A 19,191-nucleotide genomic window follows, 5' to 3' on the forward strand; every position below is an offset into this window, starting at 1 on the left:
TGTCGGGTTCAGCCGAGGCATCTGTCATTTTGACAGGAGAAATTAGCGCTGCCTCCTATACAAATGTGAGGAGTCCAAGTCTTAAAACTCTGTTGTGGAATCCTTTTGAATAAAAGATGGTTTATTAGTGATCACAAATATCTTTCTAAAATTAGACCATTCAATAGAGTGAAAAAACTTCATTTCAGAATAAAAAAATAAAATAAGAACCCCTGCCACCTCACGTGGAAAGGTGAAATTGTCAAAACAAAAAGGAAACAGATTTATTCAATATACTTTATTGGTTTACATCCAAGTCAATACAATAACCTCTTAAGATCTTCCTAGGAGATTAAATTGATGCTTTTCCTGCATCGATGAACATGATTCTGATCTTTAATAGCAGTACAAATATAGTTAACTACTGGGGAGGTTCTGGTTGAGGTTGTTGGCACCTTCAAAACACATATACTTGTAAAACCACCTGGTCTAGCATTTTGGGAAAAATTGCAGACAGTGATTCACAAAACTTTACCGAGTCGACGTGGGAGGTAATGGTCTTCTACTATCCAGCAAACATATGTTCATGATATTATGAGGTAAGCACGATAACATTATAGACATTTATGATAAGTTTGTAGGCTGACCTATGTTCTTGAGAGTATATTCACCAAATGAGAAGTATCCATGGAAAGCACAAGTACTGACCCACACTCTACTCATTCACCAGACTATTTTTACTGTGTGCAAAAAGGACAGAAGGAGTTTAATACAACAATCAGTCCAAGACATTCATTTTTATAGGAATTTAAATATCCATCCTAACTTCCCAGCATAGAAATAAACACATGATCTTTACTTCTGCATGACTTTGTTATAAAACGGACAATACTAAAGTCATTTTACATATCTGGGACGGGTCTAGTCTGTTGATGGATTATTTTGATTATTAGACGTGTGCAACCATAGCAGAAAATGGTTTCCTGAATAGAGTTACTTTATAGATCTTGAAGGGCTGCTTGGAATTTAGCTAAGGAGGAAATCGATAATTTGATGTATGTTGGGCAGTAAATACCCGATAATGGAGTGGATGTTGGCTTATAATGTATAGTAATCTTGTCAGTATACCCAGGTCACCGGAACCCACTGGGAGGAGGCACATGCTGCATCAAGAGCCGCTAGTAGATCTTGAACGGTTTGTTCCACGTCATTGTTAACCAGGGTCAGGTCGAAGTATTGTGCATATCGAGCACGGACAACCTCTGAATCTGCACAAAGCTTTTGGAGTGCATCGGACTGCAAAGACAAAAAAAATGCATATATAAAATGTAAAAAAATAAAAATAAATGGTCAATGATAAAAAAAAACAAGTTAAAATACTCAGCGTAAAATCCTTTTATTGTCCAGTTAATTAGGGGACACGGGTTATATACTGTTGACACTATCAAATAAAAATTTGGCCCCTCCTACAGGATATACCCTGCCCACAGACATTAAGCTATTCAGTCTGTCCGCAAGCAGTAGGAAAAGTAGATACAAGGTAAGAGAGGTATGTCAAACACTAGAGGAGGATCCCCCAAACTGACCACTATGAACAAAATAGATCCTTAAATACAAATGGGTGGGAGATGTGTCCCTCAATAAACTAAAAGAGAAAAAGGATTTCATGGTGAGTATTTAAAAAAAAAACAAAAAAAAAAACAACTTATTTTTTGTTCATTATATGGGGGAACACAGACCGTGGGACGTCCTAGAGCAGTCCCCAGAGGTGAGAACGGAACACAGGACATAGTCATCTATTTCAAAGATGACTGCAAGACCTTGCAACATAGAGAAGCGGATGCAGAAGCAAAGGAGTGCACCTGTTAGAACTTGACAGAGAAGACCACGTGGCCGCCTTGCACAACTAAAGGGCAGAGGCCTGATGGCACACAGTCCAGGAAGCCCCAACCGCTCTGGTAGAATGGACCAAGACCTGAAAAGGGGTAAACTTTCCTGGAACCCGATAAGCCTTGAACAATGATTCAAATCCAGCGAGCAATTGTGATCTTCAAGGACTCCAAACCCTTCCTGGGCGGCCTCATCTAGAATATGCAGTTCAGTTCTGGGCTCCAGTTCATAGAAAGGATGCCCTGGAATTGGAAAAAATACAAAGAAGACCAACGAAGCTAATAAGGGGCATGGAGAATCTAAGTTATGAGGAAAGATTACAAGAATTAAACCTATTTAGCCTTGAGAAAAGACGACTAAGGGGGGAGATTAACTTATATAAATATATGAATGGCACATACAAAAAATATGGTGAAAACCTGTTCCATGTAGGAGCTGTCACTGCAGGAACAGTTAGATTGCTTTAAAAAAGGCTTAGATAATTTTCTAGAATGAAAAAAATATCCGCTCCTATGTCAATGTATAAAATTCTTACTTGAATGTTGATCCAGTCGGATTCCCACTTGGAATCTGGAGAGAATTTTTCATTTTTAAAGAAGTTTTGTTAATGCCTTTCGGGAAATTGTAATATTTATATTTTATTTTTTTAAAACCTTCCTCTGGATTAATAGGGGTAAAACAAAGTTCTATAACTTCCCCCATCCCTTGATTGAGCTTGATGGACATACGTCTTTTTTTTTTTTTCTCTGTACTAACCATATAACTACGTAAGATTCACCACTTCCTCTGGAGGGCCCGAGAGCAGGCCACGATGGAGGTTGTACGCCCATTCAGTGATCGCTCTGCTAACCCACACAGAAGCAAAATTCGGACGAAAGGCATAGCCAGAAGCCTCAAAAGTGGTTTTAGCAAGAGTCCACACAGCGACGTAGAAGATCTTTGAAGGAAGTAGAGTCAGTCATAGGCAAAGTAGTAGACTTGGCTAAACTAAAAACCAGGGAGGATTCACCGCAGGAGACCCATTTGGTAGATTTCCCTTCTTAAAAAGGATTGAAAGCATCCAGACGGCTAGAGTGAGAAGACTTCTTGTCCCGGTGTTTACATTCCTTAAACACAATACCTTCCAGTACCGAATGGGCTGGAGAGACCACTTGGGAACGTTGAGGCTTAAAGTAAATTGAGTCGGTTGAAGGGAAAGGTGCAGAAAGGTGTTACGGACAGCCGTAGTAAGTACCTCCACCGAGGTGGAGAGGGGAGTAGAACACTTACTAACTGAATCAGTCAGAATCAGAGAGTGCACCCTCAGAAAACACCTCTTTAGGGGTAGAGGAAGCACCGGATATCACCTCTTGGGGGGGGGGGGGGGGTGTTAAACAGAAGAGGACAGTGAAAGGAAAGGCAGGCGAGTGAACCTGGTTCGCTTTCGGGGTCTGCCACGCGAAGAAGACATTGACAGAGTCCAGATGAGGACGGGAAGAACAGGACTCCAGGGGAGGGTGGGTAGACATTCCACCCAAGATAGACTGAGTGATGTTCGCTGGGTTATCAAACTTTCTGAAAAGGGAATGGGCCCATTTTGGATCCACACCCATCATACCAGGGGTGAACAATACTGTGGGTGGCAGGAATGCAGAAGCTGCAGGCATTTGGCCAGGAGGCTGGCATTTATTGCATAAGGAAGTTGACGCAGGGGGTCAAACCTGTGTCCCATCTTCTTGCTTGATCAATAAAATGAAATCAAAACATTTTTGGTAGAGACTCTGGTGCCATCAGCAGAAGTGTCTGCCACCAATGGACACTAAGCTAAGGCAGAATAGCTCAGTGTCTGTGGCGGGGTATATCCTGTAGGAGGGGTTCACTTTTTTATTCCTTAGTGTCAAAGCCTCCTAGTGGCAGCAGCATATTCCCACTGTCTGTGTTCTGCAATGTAACTGATGAGAAAGGAGTATAAAACTCCAACAGTGTCCCATCTACAAAATAATTGAATTAATGCAAACACAGGGAATTTGTCTTAAATCGGCATAGACAAAAACCTGATAGCCAGGTGGTTGAGAGGGACAGGCTCATGTGTGGATTTGACATACATCCAATATTCTAGATAGGTTGCTAGATAACTCCGCACATCACCAGTTTGAAGCATTATACTTCAGTGCATTTTAAGGCCTTGTTCACACGGCGCTCAAAAAAAAAACAAAAAAAAAAAACGATTTTTGCAAAGCATTTTTTAAAGTACAGGCGTTTTGACGCGTTTTTGGGCGCCTAATTAAGACTCCCATTGACTATGGGAATTAGGTGTATTTTTGGCACGTTTTACAAATCAAGAATTGACCGGATGCTGTTTTTTTTTTTTTTTAAACGCGTGCATAATAAAAACGCATCGTATGCACTGCAATGTTTTTTGGCGCGTAAGATGCTGCAAAAAAACACCTAAGTGTATATGCAAACAGATAGATGCTAGGATAGTTTTTATATGCTTGCTAGCACATATTTCCTACATTAAAAAAAATAAGTGTGTAAATATATATGGGGGAGGGAGGTGTGTGTGTGTGTACGTACGTACGTACGTACGTACGTACGTACGTACGTACGTACATAATAATAAGAAGAATAAAGCAGCACAGCGGCAGCAGCGGGTGCAGGCCTCCTAGGTTGAGGCTAGGAACCCTTGTTAATGTAATCCCCAAAAAATTAATGAAGAGGCAGAACTCCAAGGAAATTGGTGAAAAAAAAGTGGTGTGTTTATTCACCCCGGCAGAAATGACCGGAAACTATAGCGCAGCATGCTACGCTATTGTTTCCGGTAAAACCACAAACATCCTGACGAAAAGCCAATGGAACCCATCAAAGTCAATGGGTCCAGTCGGCTGTCAGTGGTGTCCGTGTTGCAACAGAACCGTTGCGTCCGACATTCCTTGTTCTGCTCCTCTGACTGAGGAGAATGGAACAACATAACGCAGCTGTGAAGAGTCTTATGCAGCCTGTTTGTATAGCTTGCAGTAATATTTTATGCTCCACCCAGAAAAATAAAATAATTTTTTTTTACCTTGTCCGTATCAGTGGGTGATATAAACACAATAAATGGTGCCAGCTCTGCTGTACGAACCATCTTCAAGGTCTAGGAAATAAGACATTACCATTACGTGATTATTTTATGTTGCTCTCCATAAACTTTACTTCTGAATACGGTTTTTACTAAAACGAATACAAAATGACAATATCCATGAATTAAAATGTCCTTTTACACTGGCCAATTTTGGCCGATGCAACAAGCACCGATCAATGAGACAGCTCGTTGATCGGCGCTCGTTTGCTCCGGTCACACGGAGCTATGTATGGGGACGAGCGGTCGTTACTCCAATCGCTTGTCCCCATACGCTATCATGTCGGCAGCGCGTCTCACTGTTTACACAGGGAGATGTGCTGCCAACAACGATAAGATTTCACTTTTTTAAAACCATACGATCAGCAGATGAACGAGCGTTTGCCTGTGCTGATCGCTGCCCTGTTTACACAGGGCAATTATTGGCAACGAGCGTTCTATGGACACTGGTCTGCCCCATAATTGCCCAGTGTAAAAAGGGCCTTTATATTCACATGTATCACAGACGTCTTCCACTTTAACTCAATTACATCAGGAAACTAGCTTTACTGCTCTACTGAGCCTCCCCAGCGTCCCTCATAATATAAAGATCAAATTCTCACCTGTGGCTCTATGTCAAGTACGGCCACCTTTCCTTCATTATGGATATCCTTTATAGTCTGGATCTTTGTCCCAAACATATATCCACTAAAGCTACCGAACTCCAAAAACTGATTTGCGGAAATTCCTTGGCTCATTTCTTCCACAGACACAAAATGATATGAAGCTCCATTTTCTTCTCCACGTTTGGCGGGACGAGATGTGTCTTAAAGGGAGAAACACAAAACAAAGCATATATTAATGTCTACTAGTCATTGATATAGATATTCTATATACTGTATATAGATTCCATAGATTCTGGTCAGCAACAACTTTACATGAGGACTAGGGTCTATATGAACATGGGGTGAAATTCTACAAATTAGTTTCTTGGTCAAAATGGCATTAAGTCAACATGGCATTTGGTGTCTTGGTTTAACATGGCATTAAGCTTTAGGCTGGGTCAACTCTTTGCAGTCAAAATGCATTTTCGTACCTTTAAGACCCTTTCTCTTAAACTGGAAGCCAACCAAATTCCCCAGTCCCGTCCTGTGGATTCACCAGATAACATTTATGAGCGTGTCTGGTGTGAGCCTGACTAGCTTCCATGGAGCCAGAGCGGAGATATGAAGGGACGCCAGCCATGTAACACTACATTTCCCCTTCAGCAGCCACTGCTAGTCTGTCTGCTGAATCTTCCTCTGACAAAATCAGCTGTCTGCCAGGGGCCTTAGGAGCCGGAATGATGTGAAAGGTGTTGCCTGTGATGAGGCAAGTGTCGTCGTGTTGGAATATCGAAATATCTGTAGTTGGCATAATCTTTGTATGGCTGTGGTATAAATGGATTACCCAGGCGGTGGCCATATATTATGGTATGTATTTGTGAAAAAAAGTAGCCCTTTTAATAATCATCAGAAGAGGGCACACTTTTTACAATCCACTGCATTTGCGGTTAGTTCTGAATGTGAAGGTATCTGGCACTCACGTGGCAAAGGATAGCTGAATCTCTCAGGATATTTGGTAAGCAAAACATTTTTTATGTGACTACGCCCAACTCCACTGACACCTGTGAAAGAGAAGCAAAAGGTTACACAAAGACAGACGTACTACATAGAACATTTTACAAACTAGTAACTGGACTTGGACAAAAAAATATATGCTGAATCATGCCACACCAACCCAAAGTCATATTTTTACCTGCACTGCAACGGGTAGAGGACAACTTGCCCTTGCGATGTCTCTGATCCCATCACGTTATGTGAATACGGTCAGGATATGCGCAACAAAAACTCTCCGTGCTTACGCCAAACATAGCCACAACCCTAATAGAGGCCAAAGAGTGTCCCATTGGCCTCTGTCGGGGTGGTTTGCATTAGAATACCTTCACTTGTACTGTATAGGAAAGCGCAGCAGACTTCGCTTTCCCATACTGTGAGCCAATGCAAAAAATTTATACTGCGCAGTATATGGTTTTTTTTTCACAGTGTGGCCAATGGGTGATGTATGCCACTGAATTACATATACAGTGGCACATGTTGGGAAATACTCCCGATCCATTGATCTGACGTAATGTGAAGTGGATCGGTCATCATACTACGCTGGAGCATAGTATAGAGACAGGTCCACTCTATGATTATCCCAAAGTTATGAGTCCCTTGTAAGCAGTCCCCTGTGTGAATATAGCCCGTGTCTTAGCTGGGATTGGTTTTTAATTTATTACTGACCAATGAGCACAAGAGTTTTCCTTGTGAACGCAGGAAGAGACACAACCTCTTCATAGGACACCACATCCAGCTGATCAAAAACTGTAAAGGAAAGGAAGTTTAAAATCTTCAATGGGCACATTACACGGACACATCACAGACGTCATATATTACAATGTATACTCACTAGAGCTATGTTTTGCCAAGTATTTATCCTTGCATTTTTTCTTTTTGCTGAATGGGCTACAGCTTTGAGGCATCTGGTTCTTTGTATTGGTGCTTGCTACACGCCTAAAAGGATGCAGAGTGAAAAGAATTCAGAAATATTTTTTGCCAAAATATTGCACTCTCTTTACAACTTGCATTCTTGAAAATGTAGCGCTTTCAGAACGGAGGCCAGTAAAGAGCACTGTATTATAGAAGTTCAGCTAAGCCGCTAGAAATGTGTGTGACAAGATTGATGGCTGTTTAGTAGAACAACCAACAGACTTGTGAATAAGGCCTTGAGCTAGAATATCGTCCAGAACTCAGGACCAGAACAAGATGGGTAAATCAATGTATTAATAAGCTACTCAGCTTAAAAACTGCATCAAAAACTTCTTTCTGAACAAGCCTTACCACTCTTGCAGTTCAGGAGAAGGTATAAGACCAGCTTTTTCTTCACCTTGTTTCTTCCCCTGCCACCAGTTGGAGTCATCCTTGTTTATGATTTGCAGAACATCTCCAGTGCGGAAGCGAAAGCCTGCCTCTCGGCATGGAATGAGTGGGTCAGAAAGAGGGTCATAATCAAAGAGCGCTCGCACAAACATCTAGAAAAAAAATAAGAAAACTACGGTCACACATACAGATACCGTTACAGTGCACAATGACAAGATCTGGTGACATATGTCTTACAACCACCAAGTCTACTCCTGCGTGTGACCTCTTTCCATCAGCCAGAGCAAAGAGTGGCTCTCACTATGGTTGACACTTGCCATCCATACATCATATGGTCAGCAATCATTTTAATGACTGGTATGTAATACTACATTTTCCCAGCAACTGCCAGACGCAGCTTCCATTGGCGATACCAGCTGTCAGCTGGGGGTTGTAGAAGCTGGACCCGCAGTGATCTGCTGATCGCTGGGCTGCCTTATAAAATGAGTCATCTTTTCGAGTGAACCTCTTTAGGTTATAAAAGTAAATGCACCCGGGGAAATGTGACAGTTTATGACCAGGAATAATACGTGGAATGCAAAACTAGTCATAAAGGCAGACACTCAGCAGAGAAGATAAACTTGCCCAGGCGGTCTAACAACCCCAAGCTCAGCTATAGCATCCAATAGTCATTTACAACAACAGGTCTGGTGTTCAGTCTTTTGGTCCACTCTTTCATTTTTAACCGCTGCTGGTCCGGAACAATTCACAAGTGCAGTGTTTGTGCTTCTGCTTGCTGCACACACCAACGAGTATCCCACGGCCAAAGTTTACGCCATTATGTGGTGACCTTAATAGGTGGCAAAATATATTCACCTGAAGTGGCGGCTTGCGGTTGCTTTGCGTTGGTGACACCTTCAGAGTGACAGTTCCTTTGCTTTCTTTCTAGAGTAGGAAGCAGAGAACATTCATATTTCTTCTACAGGTATTATGCTGGTTAAAAGGCAACAACGCAATGAACAAATAGTGCTATAATTGTAAAGCCCAATACGAAGTGAGCATTTACTGACTGTAGAGATAAATCTGAAACGTCCAGCAGGCGTGACATATTTCACATATTATCCTTCCCACTAGAAACCTCACTAAATACTACGATTCCTTAGTTCCTCACCAAAACACTCTGCAGATGGTCCACACTTTGGTTTTGGACACCTGTCCCATTGATTTCAAGAATTTCATCACCAACATGAAGGGAACCTGAAGTCAAAGAAAAACAAAATTCTTCAAAATGACACAAACAAAACATGTCGTTGTTCACACACAAAATATGCCAAAGTAATATCCTAGAGAATTAATTGTTTGTCCCACGATATAACGTGATCGCCTATCCTTAGCATAGACCATCAGTGTGCGACCGATATGGGTCCGACATCAGAAAGGGAAAGAAAAAAAAAAAGAAAGAAAGCTACAGGCCTTTCACTGCAGCAACTGACAAAGCATCGTCCATGTCACTGCAGCGTGTCTGGTAGTGCAGCTCAGGCGTATTCAAGTGACTGACGGAGCTGCGGTACCAGACACGTACTCATGGGCAAGAGCAGAAACTGATGATGGTATCAAACTGTAGAAAGGAAAAAAAAACAAACAAGACCCAAGGTAAGATTTTGGGGTTGGGACAACGTAAAAACTGAATTCTATTTAAAAGCATGGCTCTATTGGGCTATTTTTTGTTAATTGTCAGGACCACTGAGTGTCGAGTGTCTGAGGTTAAAAAAAAAAAGTTAAGTCACAGGTTTCTGCCAACTATCCTAAAATAAGGATTAACCTTTTTAGATGTGTGAGGATTTGCAAATACTTCTAGACTTTAGTAAAACCAAGTAATGTCTTTTTATACTTAACAAAAAAAAGAACACACAGAAAACAATAGGCAGCGATTGTAGAATAATTACCTTGTCTATGGATAAGTCCGCCATGTAAAATGCGTGCAACAACGCACTTCTGCTGTGGATTTAGCTTAAGGGTGATACCCTGCAATAGGTAAATATTCAACATAAAATGTATTTAAACATTCTAGACTGCTGCGTGCCATATAATAATCTGTATGAAACACAATCCTCTAACACAGGGGTCTCAAACTCGGCCGGGTAAGTGGGCCGCATATAGAAAAAATGGGAAGTGGTCGGGCCGCATTACTTTCAAATTTGATACAATACAAAATTATTGTTAATCAATTAGTTATTTGAACTACTATAACACTATATTACTAGAATAATAATACTACATTACTATAATAATAGCGCTAGGTTTAAAATTTTAGATATTTCTCCACGTGCTTATTTCAACAATCCAGCTTTCCAGTTTAAGTGTCGCTAAATACAGTCCGGCGGCTCAGTTAGCACACATGTCAAGATTGGGCAGCCACTTTGTGCCGCAGTGCCCTCTGTGGATGCTGCCGCAGTGCCCTCTGTGGATGCTGCCGCAGTGCCCTCTGTGGATAATGCAACACACCCCTAGATAAGGCCACACACCCACTTGTAGATGCTGCCAAAGTGCCCTCTGTAGAGGCTGCCCCAGTTCCCTCTGTAGAGGCTGCCCCAGTGCCCTCTGTAGAGGCTGCCCCAGTGATGTCAGGGGCTTGCCCAGAGCTTGAGTCCCAGGCAGAGCGCTAGTAGGCTCTTCTTGGGACTCTAGCTGTGCTCCTGACATCACTGGGACTCCTGCTCTGGGGAAGCCCCTGACATCATTTTCGATGTATGGACAGCGATGTCAGAGGCTTCCCCAGAGTCCCGGAGCAGAGCCGATAATAGCGCTCTGCCCAAGACTCCGCTCTGGGGAAGACCCTGACACACTGCCCATATATGGGCAGCGATGTCAGGGAATTCCACAGAGTCCCGAAGCAGAGCCGACACCAGCGCTCTGCTCGGGACTCCGGCTCTGGGGAAGCCCCAGACATCGCTGTTCATATGTGGACAGCGATGTCAGGGAATTCCAGAGTCTCGGAGCAGAGCCGATACTAGCGGCTCTGTCCCGCGGGCTGCAGATGACAGCCCCAGGGGCCGCATGCGGCCCGCGTGCTTGAGACCCCTGCTCTAACAGCTGACATTCTAATGCCACACTTACATCTTATGAGCATACAAAGAATAACATATAATGCACTTCAGCAATGATAGTCTGCATCTACAATATTTTATTATTAATAATCTTTATATAGCGCCAACATATTCCGCAGCACTTTACAATTTAGAGGCAGCATGTACATCACATCGTGACAAAACTAATTAAGAAAAAACATTGCAACATTTTTCATTTTGCTAGGATGTGCTGACCAACCCTTTTTTTTTTTTGTTTCATTTTGTATATATGGGGGTGGTGACTGCCTCAGTTTTTGGTTGTGCGCTCCTACCACTCTGCCCAAGGGTACATTTAATTAGAGTAAATATGGTTCATACCTACCCGAGTATATTCTGCAGGCTTAGACACAGAACAGAGGTGTATTTTTAAGTTAGGGACCCACATAAAAGTGGTCGCCTTGTCATGGCAGGTGGGCTTACACAATTTGATCAAAATGTGCACGAAGAACCTCACTATTGTAAGTAAACGTAGCAGTAATGCTAATTTATTTATATATAGTTTATTAGGTAGTCTTAGCATTTGCAGAGTGCTGTTGCAATGTTGTTTTCTTTACATGTATTGTCTGCAGTCATAGTGTACTTGCACATTTTTCATTTTGCTAGGATGTGCTGATCAACCATTTTCGTGTTATTTTATTTTGTGACCAAACTAATTAACAATTGAAACAAGAGGAGTGAGGACTCTGCTCACAAGAGCTTACAATCTATGAGGAAATAGGGGAGACACAGTTTAAAAAGTGCTTGTTCAGTACAATGGTCCAGACCTTTTATTCACATAGGGTAGTACACCTAAAGCCGCTCACCAGCCAGTTCTGATGACTAAAAGGGGGGCCAAGGAAAGGAGTCAGATTAGGCAATGGTAAAGGCCTGTCTAAAAAAAGATGTGTTTTCAAGGCATGTTTAAAACGGTGAACGTTGGAAACTTATCTTATTGTTTGGGATAGAGCATTCCAGAGGACTTGTGCAGTACGAGAAAAACATTGGAGATGGAAGTGGGAGCTTCGGATTATGGAGGACGTTAATTTAAGCTCGTTGGGAGAATGTATTGCACGGGTAGGGAGGTAGGCCGACAAGAGTAAAGAGATGTAAGGAGGTGCAGCACTGTGGAGAGCATTGTGGGCGAGTGTAAGAAGTTTCAATTTTATTCTGTATGGTATGGGCAACTAGTGCATTGACTGGCACAGGGTAGAGGCATTGGTGTAGAGCTTGGTCACAAAAATGAGCCTGGCTGATTAAGGATAGATTGGAGAGGGGAGAGTTTAGTGAGGGTAAGACAGATTAGTAATGAGTTGCAGTAGTCATGACGAGAGAGAGAATGAGAGCGACAATGAGAGTTGTGACGGTTTCCAAAGTAAGAAAAGGGCGGATTCTGGAGAGGTGTTTGATGTGAAGGTGACAGGAGCGTGTGAGTGATTGAATGTGAGTTAAGGAAAGATCTAAATCAAAAATAATTCAGCAGGTGTGCTGACTGGGATTTATGGTTGTACCGCACACTGACATGCAGACATCAGGTTTAGGTGGGTTAGTAGATGGTGGAAAACTGTATGTGCATATGTTGGCCTGGCTTCGCTTTAAGAAGTGGTTGTCTTCATAAGACGATCCCTTCAACTATACAATCAATCATGTTCTACTGCTGGTTTAAAGTTGCAAAAACCGCTCGTGGGAGAAAGCAGCGACATGCTCTATCTTCGGGCGTTTCCGTCTCGGACCTCCCATTGACATCAATGGGAGGCATAGAAAGTGGTTTTCACAATGTGAAAAACACGGCAGACCGCGTGCAGGCAGGTCAATTCCTGAAGGAATTTTGAGGCAGATTTTTCTGCCTGCAAAAGACTCCGTGTGAACAGGGCCCTAGAGAGACTAGAATATATAACTATATAGCTTTTATATTTTACTTCTCCATTTTCAGGTTTCCTTTCCATTTCTTAGTGTGCCCCACTCACCATAGGCTCCTCGGTCTCTCTTTCAAATTGCACTTGTCGAACCTTTTTCTTTTCCTCGGGACATCCGGCTGCAGATCCATTGGTGTAAAATTCTTCTGTTAAAACATTAGGTGGAGAGGCAAATCCCTATTTAAAAAAAAAAATATATAAAAAAATTAAGTCATTTTCCCACCATTAATGGTCATTAAAGTTAGCCATAATAAGACCATTTCCCGATGAGTCCAATTGTCTGAAATGACCATTTACATACTAAAGTTGGTTGTGGACATGGTTAAGGAGCTGAACGAATTTAAGATCATTAATAGGGTGTATGTCGGAAAACCCCTTTAGGCTATGTTCACACGGGGTATTTTGCCGAGTTTTTTGACGCGGAAACCGCGTCGCAAAACTCGGCAGAAACGGCCCGAGAACGCCTCCCATTGATTTCAATGGGAGGCGTCGGCGTCTTTTTCCCGCGAGCAGTAAAACTGCCTCGCGGGAAAAAGAAGCGACATGCCCTATCTTCGGGCGCTTCCGCCTCCGACCTCCCATTGACTTCAATGGGAGGCAGGAGAAAGCGTATTTCTCGCTGTTTTATGCCCGCGGCGCTCAATGGCCGCGGGCGAAAAACGGCGCGATAATTGCCGCGAAAATCGGCGTGCAGGGAGAGGAATATCTGCCTCAAAGTTCCAAACGGAATTTTGAGGCAGATATTCGTCCCCCAAAATACTCCGTGTGAACATAGCCTTACTGTGCTGAATGTAAGAAAGTAAAATTCTTCAAAACATACTTCAAATGCTGTGACCCGCTGCTTCACTCGCTGCTGTCCACTGGGCAGTAATGTCATACAACTATGACAGCAAATCATAGCACGGTCCTTTGAAGGTTACTGTCATGGTAATGCGACATTACGCCACGTTCATTGAAGCATATTGAACCGGATGAATATTTAAACACAGGATTTTTTGAGTACTTACCGTAAAATCCTTCTCTCATCCAGTTCATTGACTGTTGGTACATGCTGTTGCCACTAGGAGGCTTGACACTAAAAAAAAAAAAAAAAAAAAAAAAAGGAGTGGCTCCTCCTACAGGGTATACCCTGCCCAGACACCGAGCTCTTCAGTCTTCGTTTAGTGTCGTGGGAGACAGACACTTCTGCTGATGCAGCAGAGTCTCTCCAGTGATATTTACTTTTTTTTTTTTAAATCAAGCAAGAAGATGGGACACAGGTCGGACACAAGATGGCTGACCTTGCGACCTAGGGATGTGTCAGCAGAATCCGTTCTGCTTTGAGCTGTCGGAGGAGGAAAGACATACAGGAGACTGAAGTCAGACTACGGTGCAGGCCTCCAGATCTTGTGCTCAAGAGATGAAGCAGGGGACCTGGCGATTGAACCTGGAGGCTAACAGGTCCACGTGACTGACAGATTTGTTGAATATCTCCTGGTGTAGCGATTACTCCCCGGGATCCACCTTTTTGTGACGGAGAAAGTCTGTGACCTAAATGTCGACCCCGGGAATGTGTAGTGCTGTCAGAGCTAGATCGTGAGCTTCCACCCAGGCCAGAATCGTCACGGCCTCGGCCAGCTATGTCACGCTGTGAGTGCCACCCTGATTAATTAGATAAGCCACGGCCGTGGCATTGTCCATTTGAACCCGGACCCTGGTGTCCTGACACAGGAAAATGGCTCTCAATTCCAGAAGGTTGATGGGAAGGAAGAATTCCTGTGGAGACCACAGCCCCGGTGCCATAAGCTTCCAAAAAGCGCCATCCCATCTCTTGAGACAGGAATCCGTGGAGAGGGTCAGTTAGTTCAGTGGTAGGAAAGAACGACCCCGGGGAGGTAATTCACCACTGAATAGAGCGACGGACTGTGAGAAAGATGAACTTCAGATCCCGAGAATCCAAGGATCGGTTTCACAGGCAGAGGAGCGCCCGTTAAAGAGGGCACTAGTGGAACTGCGCAAAGGAAATGGTCTCGATTGAGGCCACCATGGTCCCGAGAAACCCAGTGCAGAGTTGGAGTGAAGTCGAAACGGCTGTCTGCAAGGAAAAAATCCTGTATTGAAGGATCGATAGACGCTCTGGAGAAAGGAAAACCTTCGCAGATCAAGTGTCAAAGGCAACCCTGAGAACACAATCTGCTGGGACGGAGACAGGCAATAGTTGGGGCAGTTGACAATCTAACCTAATTGACTCAATGTCTAGAGTAATCTGAAGAGACATCTCATTGTCCTCCCTGGAGGGGAACTTAATCAGGAGGTCATCCAGTTATGGGGTGACCAACAACCCCGATTTAAAATAGTGCCATCACAATGGAGAACCTTTGTAAAGACTCTCGGGAGAGTGGCCAGGTCGAATGGAATTGGTAATGATAAAATGGTACCACAAAGTGGTGGTCTAGGACCATAGAGACAGGAACCTGCAAAAGTAAGGGCAGTCAGGGACCGTTTAGAAGCTGTATTGGAAGACCAAGTTTTAAGCCAGATAGTCCTGCAGATAGCAACGGCCGAGGCCCGAGCCACTAGAGACTGACAGCGGCAAGGGCGGCCTCACCCACATATTGGATGCTTTAGAGGTAAGGTGAGACAGATTTACCAGGTCCTCCTGCAGAGGGCTCAAGAGCAGGCCATGACTGAGTCCGCACGGTGATCCAGAGGATCTTTGAAGAAAGTGGAGTCCGTGTCATAGGCAAAGTAGTAGCCTTGGCTAAACTACAAACAGGAGGATCCACCACCGGAGACCTAACCCATTTGAAAGAATTCCCTACTTGAAAAAAGTAGAAAACATCCATATGGCTAGAGTGAGAAAACTTCTTGTCCGGGTGTTTCCATTCCTTAAAGATAACCCCTTCAAGTTCCAAACGGTCTGGAAAGACCGCTAGGGAAGGTTGAAACTGAATAAAGGAAATTAAGTCAGTTGAAGGGGAAGATGCAGAATAAGTGATCTGAATGGTGTCACTGACAGCTCTAATAAGTACCTCCACATAGGTGGGTAGAATCCTTACCAGCTAAAGCAGAGTCGAAATCGGACAGTTTGCCCTCAGATAAAACTTCTCTGGGAGGAGAGGAAGCACCGGACCTCACCTCTGGCGAGGGAGGTGAAACAGAAAAGGACAGTGAAAGCAAAGGCGGGCGTATGGACCTGGTTCGCTTGTGGGGTCTGAGGAAGACATGGACGGAGAGTTCAAATGAGGATGGGCAGAACAGGAGTCCAGGGGAAAGCAGGTAGACATCCCACCAAAGACTGAGTGATGTTTGCTAGGTTATCAACCGTTCTGAAAAAGGAATGGACTCATTCAAAATCCACAATGCCAGTGTGAGCAATACTGGGGGAGGCAGGGGCCGCAGGTGTTTGGCCAGGTCGGTATCCATTACATAAAAAAGTAGACCAGTGGTTCTGTAGATAGTGCCACAGTAGCTCCCTGAAGGAGCGAAATCCCCGTGGCCGGGGTCTCCGCTCCTGGACGGAGCGCTTGATGTCTCGGTTGCGCTGAGGAAATTTTTTTTTTTCCAGGGTGCCTTGAGTTTGAAAAGGTTGTGAAACTCTGAAGTAAACTCACCACAAGGATATTTAGTATTGCACTTGGAACAGGCATAATAAATTGTGAAGGTGGTCTAGTGTGAGGGTTCTCCCTCAGGGTCAGACATGGCAGTAGAGGGGGTTACTAAACCACACAATGTACTAGTGAGTGAAGAAACCAATAGAACCACTCAGGACTGCATAGCAATAGATACTCCAATTTAGGGAGTAATGGCTGCCTTCACCTAGTTCTGCTAGGATAAGCACACACTCCTACAGGGAGGGAGCTCAGTGACGGAGGAGAAGGCACCTGAAGGGGAAATAGAAAGAGGCTAAGGGCTGGTTCTACCCGGTTTTCGGAGTGCTTGATGTCCCTCTTGAGGCAAAAATGCAGCAGCACTGGTCAGGAGGTTCTATGTCCCCAACAACGTCCGCCCAAATGGAGGAGAGCACTGCAGAGGGTAAAAGGACACATATGCTCCGCCTTTGGAGCGCCGTAATTGGCCACTTGTATGTCATGTGATGAGACCAGCCAATCAGAGAAGACGACGGAGTCCCCATGAGGGGATAGCAAAAGATCACACTGGAGTGCGATTGGAAGGAAGATGGGTCCGTCCCCCTGCTTGGACAGCGGAGCTGAAAATGGTGCCGACCATGTCGATATAAATGATGACAGGCAAAATTAGCAAACGAGCCCCAAACTACATACGACTGAAGATCTATACTACAAACAAGCAGTGGCCTGGGAGAGGAGGGGGGAGGGGGGGGAGGGGGGGGACTGTTTTTTCCCCGCTAGCTAAAGAAAAATCAGATAGCGTGAAAAAGAGACCTCCGACTCATATTGAAAAGATGAGGCAGAATTTGGCGGTGGAATCCGCGACAAAATTTCCTCCGTATGAACATACCCCTAGAGGTGCTGGTGGGTGACCGACTAGTTGACGCTCTGGTGCCACTTGTCTTCACAGGCAGGTTGGACATCGGTTAAACGGAAATATGACACAGTGCGCGCACCAAGGAGAGAACACAGGTGTTAGACCTGTGTCCCATCTTCTTGCTTGATTAAAGAAAAAAAAATATATATATATATATAATAATAATAATAATAATAATAATAATAATAGAGACTCTGCCTCCTACGGACACTGAGCTAAGACTGAACAACTCAGTGTCTGTGGGCAGAGTTTATCCTGTAGTCACTATATATATATATATATTTCTTCACGTCAAGCCTCCTGGTGGCAACAGCATATACCCACGATCTGTGTCCTGCAATGTAACGAATAAGAAAGAATTTTATCAGGAAAATACAAGGGCTTTCAGAAATCCACCGTTATTTTTTAACAATAAAACGGACATTGATGGGTCCTGAGGGATGAACACAAATTATTTTACAATGGAAAAGCAGTTGATATGGAGGGAGCTTTCTATTAGTGTATGCCCCTATTCAGGTAGGAGCCCTGATCGCAATTATTTAAAATATCAGTTGGGGGAAGGAATCTATAAAGCCGTCCAGACGCATAAGATAGCTGGCGTCCAAATGATTGTTTAGACGACTAGTATAGTTCCCCATAAATGTGCCCGTCTGGCTAAGGGGAGAGGGAAACAAGCTGCCGCCTGACACTTGTGACAGCAGCTTATCTCCTGGCAGAACAAAGGATCAGAACCCTTGAAATCCAACATGTCCGATCCTCAATTTTCTAGACACATTAGTGGGAGTTCCCACGTGGAGAACTTTAATTGTAGATTTTACGGTTCGCAATGTAAATGGGTAGGATGTGCTTCAGATCCTCCAACAAAATCTGCGACATGTGAACTTAGCCTTAGAGTGCTTAAAGGTGGATCCCGCTGAATTACGGCTTTAGTCTATGGCCAGCTAAAGATGTTTTGCTAGGATGAGAGCCAACCCCACCGAGCTCCTCACCCAGTCCATTTACACACATCTATTGTCTATGATCTGCCATTCTTGGTTGGGCTGAAAGCAAAATCGTTATATGTAAAAGCATCTCAACCACCAATCAAGGGTTAATCACCCCCAGATGAGTGACCTGTAAATTAAAATGCCACCCTCACACAAAATGTGCCCTTTAAACCCCCTGAATCGTTATTTTTAATCCAGAGATAAGGCAGGGCAAAGATCACTCTGCAGAGCATCGCACAGATAAGCGGCAGAGCATCGCACAGATGAGCGGCAGAGCATCGCAGCTCTTCCCTTACCTGGGTCGCAGCCCGGTTTTGTAGAAGGGTCTCGAGGTAGAGATCGGACAGTGCGGACCTCATACTCGAGCTGTCACACCGGCTGATTTCTGAACGTTCGAACTTCAGCGTCATGTTGATCTTCTCCCTCTCCTTGCGCTTCTTGTGAAACCTTTGCGCCTTTGTATCTTGCTCTCGGGCGTTACTTCCCGGCCCCTCTTCCTCACTGCACTCTAACCTATTTATCTGCACAGAATAGGCTGACTCAGGAGAGAAGGGGCAATAGCGATAATAAATCTGCAAGACCCGCACAATGTTTACCTCGGGGTGTCCCGAGGCTGAATGGTCTGTGTGAACCGACAGACATTGCTTGTTTCTGCACACCCGCCCATAGAAACCTGCATATCACACCACACAATCAGGCGACCCCCTCAGGTTGTTACAATCTGACAACGCTTGCATTCAGAATACAGAATAATAGCTACTCTCCCTCCGGTATTCGGAATGGTTTAGCCTAGGTCACATGATCGTTCTTGGA

General features: G+C 44.0%; 1 protein-coding gene across 1 annotated transcript; it reads right to left on the reverse strand.

Moving 5' to 3' along the window:
* Positions 1–262: 262 nt before the first annotated feature.
* MPP1 (MAGUK p55 scaffold protein 1) lies at positions 263–19,176 on the reverse strand. Its single transcript, XM_075835556.1, has 13 exons — positions 18,975–19,176; positions 18,675–18,899; positions 12,959–13,084; positions 9,834–9,912; positions 9,059–9,144; positions 8,764–8,832; positions 7,870–8,060; positions 7,439–7,542; positions 7,273–7,353; positions 6,534–6,614; positions 5,572–5,774; positions 4,913–4,984; positions 263–1,275 (listed from the first exon to the last, which is right to left on the reverse strand). The coding sequence occupies exons 2-13, from the start codon at positions 18,786–18,788 to the stop codon at positions 1,099–1,101; spliced, it is 1,383 nt and encodes a 460-aa protein (XP_075691671.1). The 5' UTR covers positions 18,789–18,899; positions 18,975–19,176; the 3' UTR covers positions 263–1,098.
* Between the last annotated feature and the right edge of the window lie 15 nt (positions 19,177–19,191).

This window comes from Rhinoderma darwinii, chromosome 8 (genome assembly GCF_050947455.1).
Source record: "Rhinoderma darwinii isolate aRhiDar2 chromosome 8, aRhiDar2.hap1, whole genome shotgun sequence".
In the NCBI taxonomy this organism is placed as follows: Eukaryota; Metazoa; Chordata; class Amphibia; order Anura; family Rhinodermatidae; genus Rhinoderma; species Rhinoderma darwinii.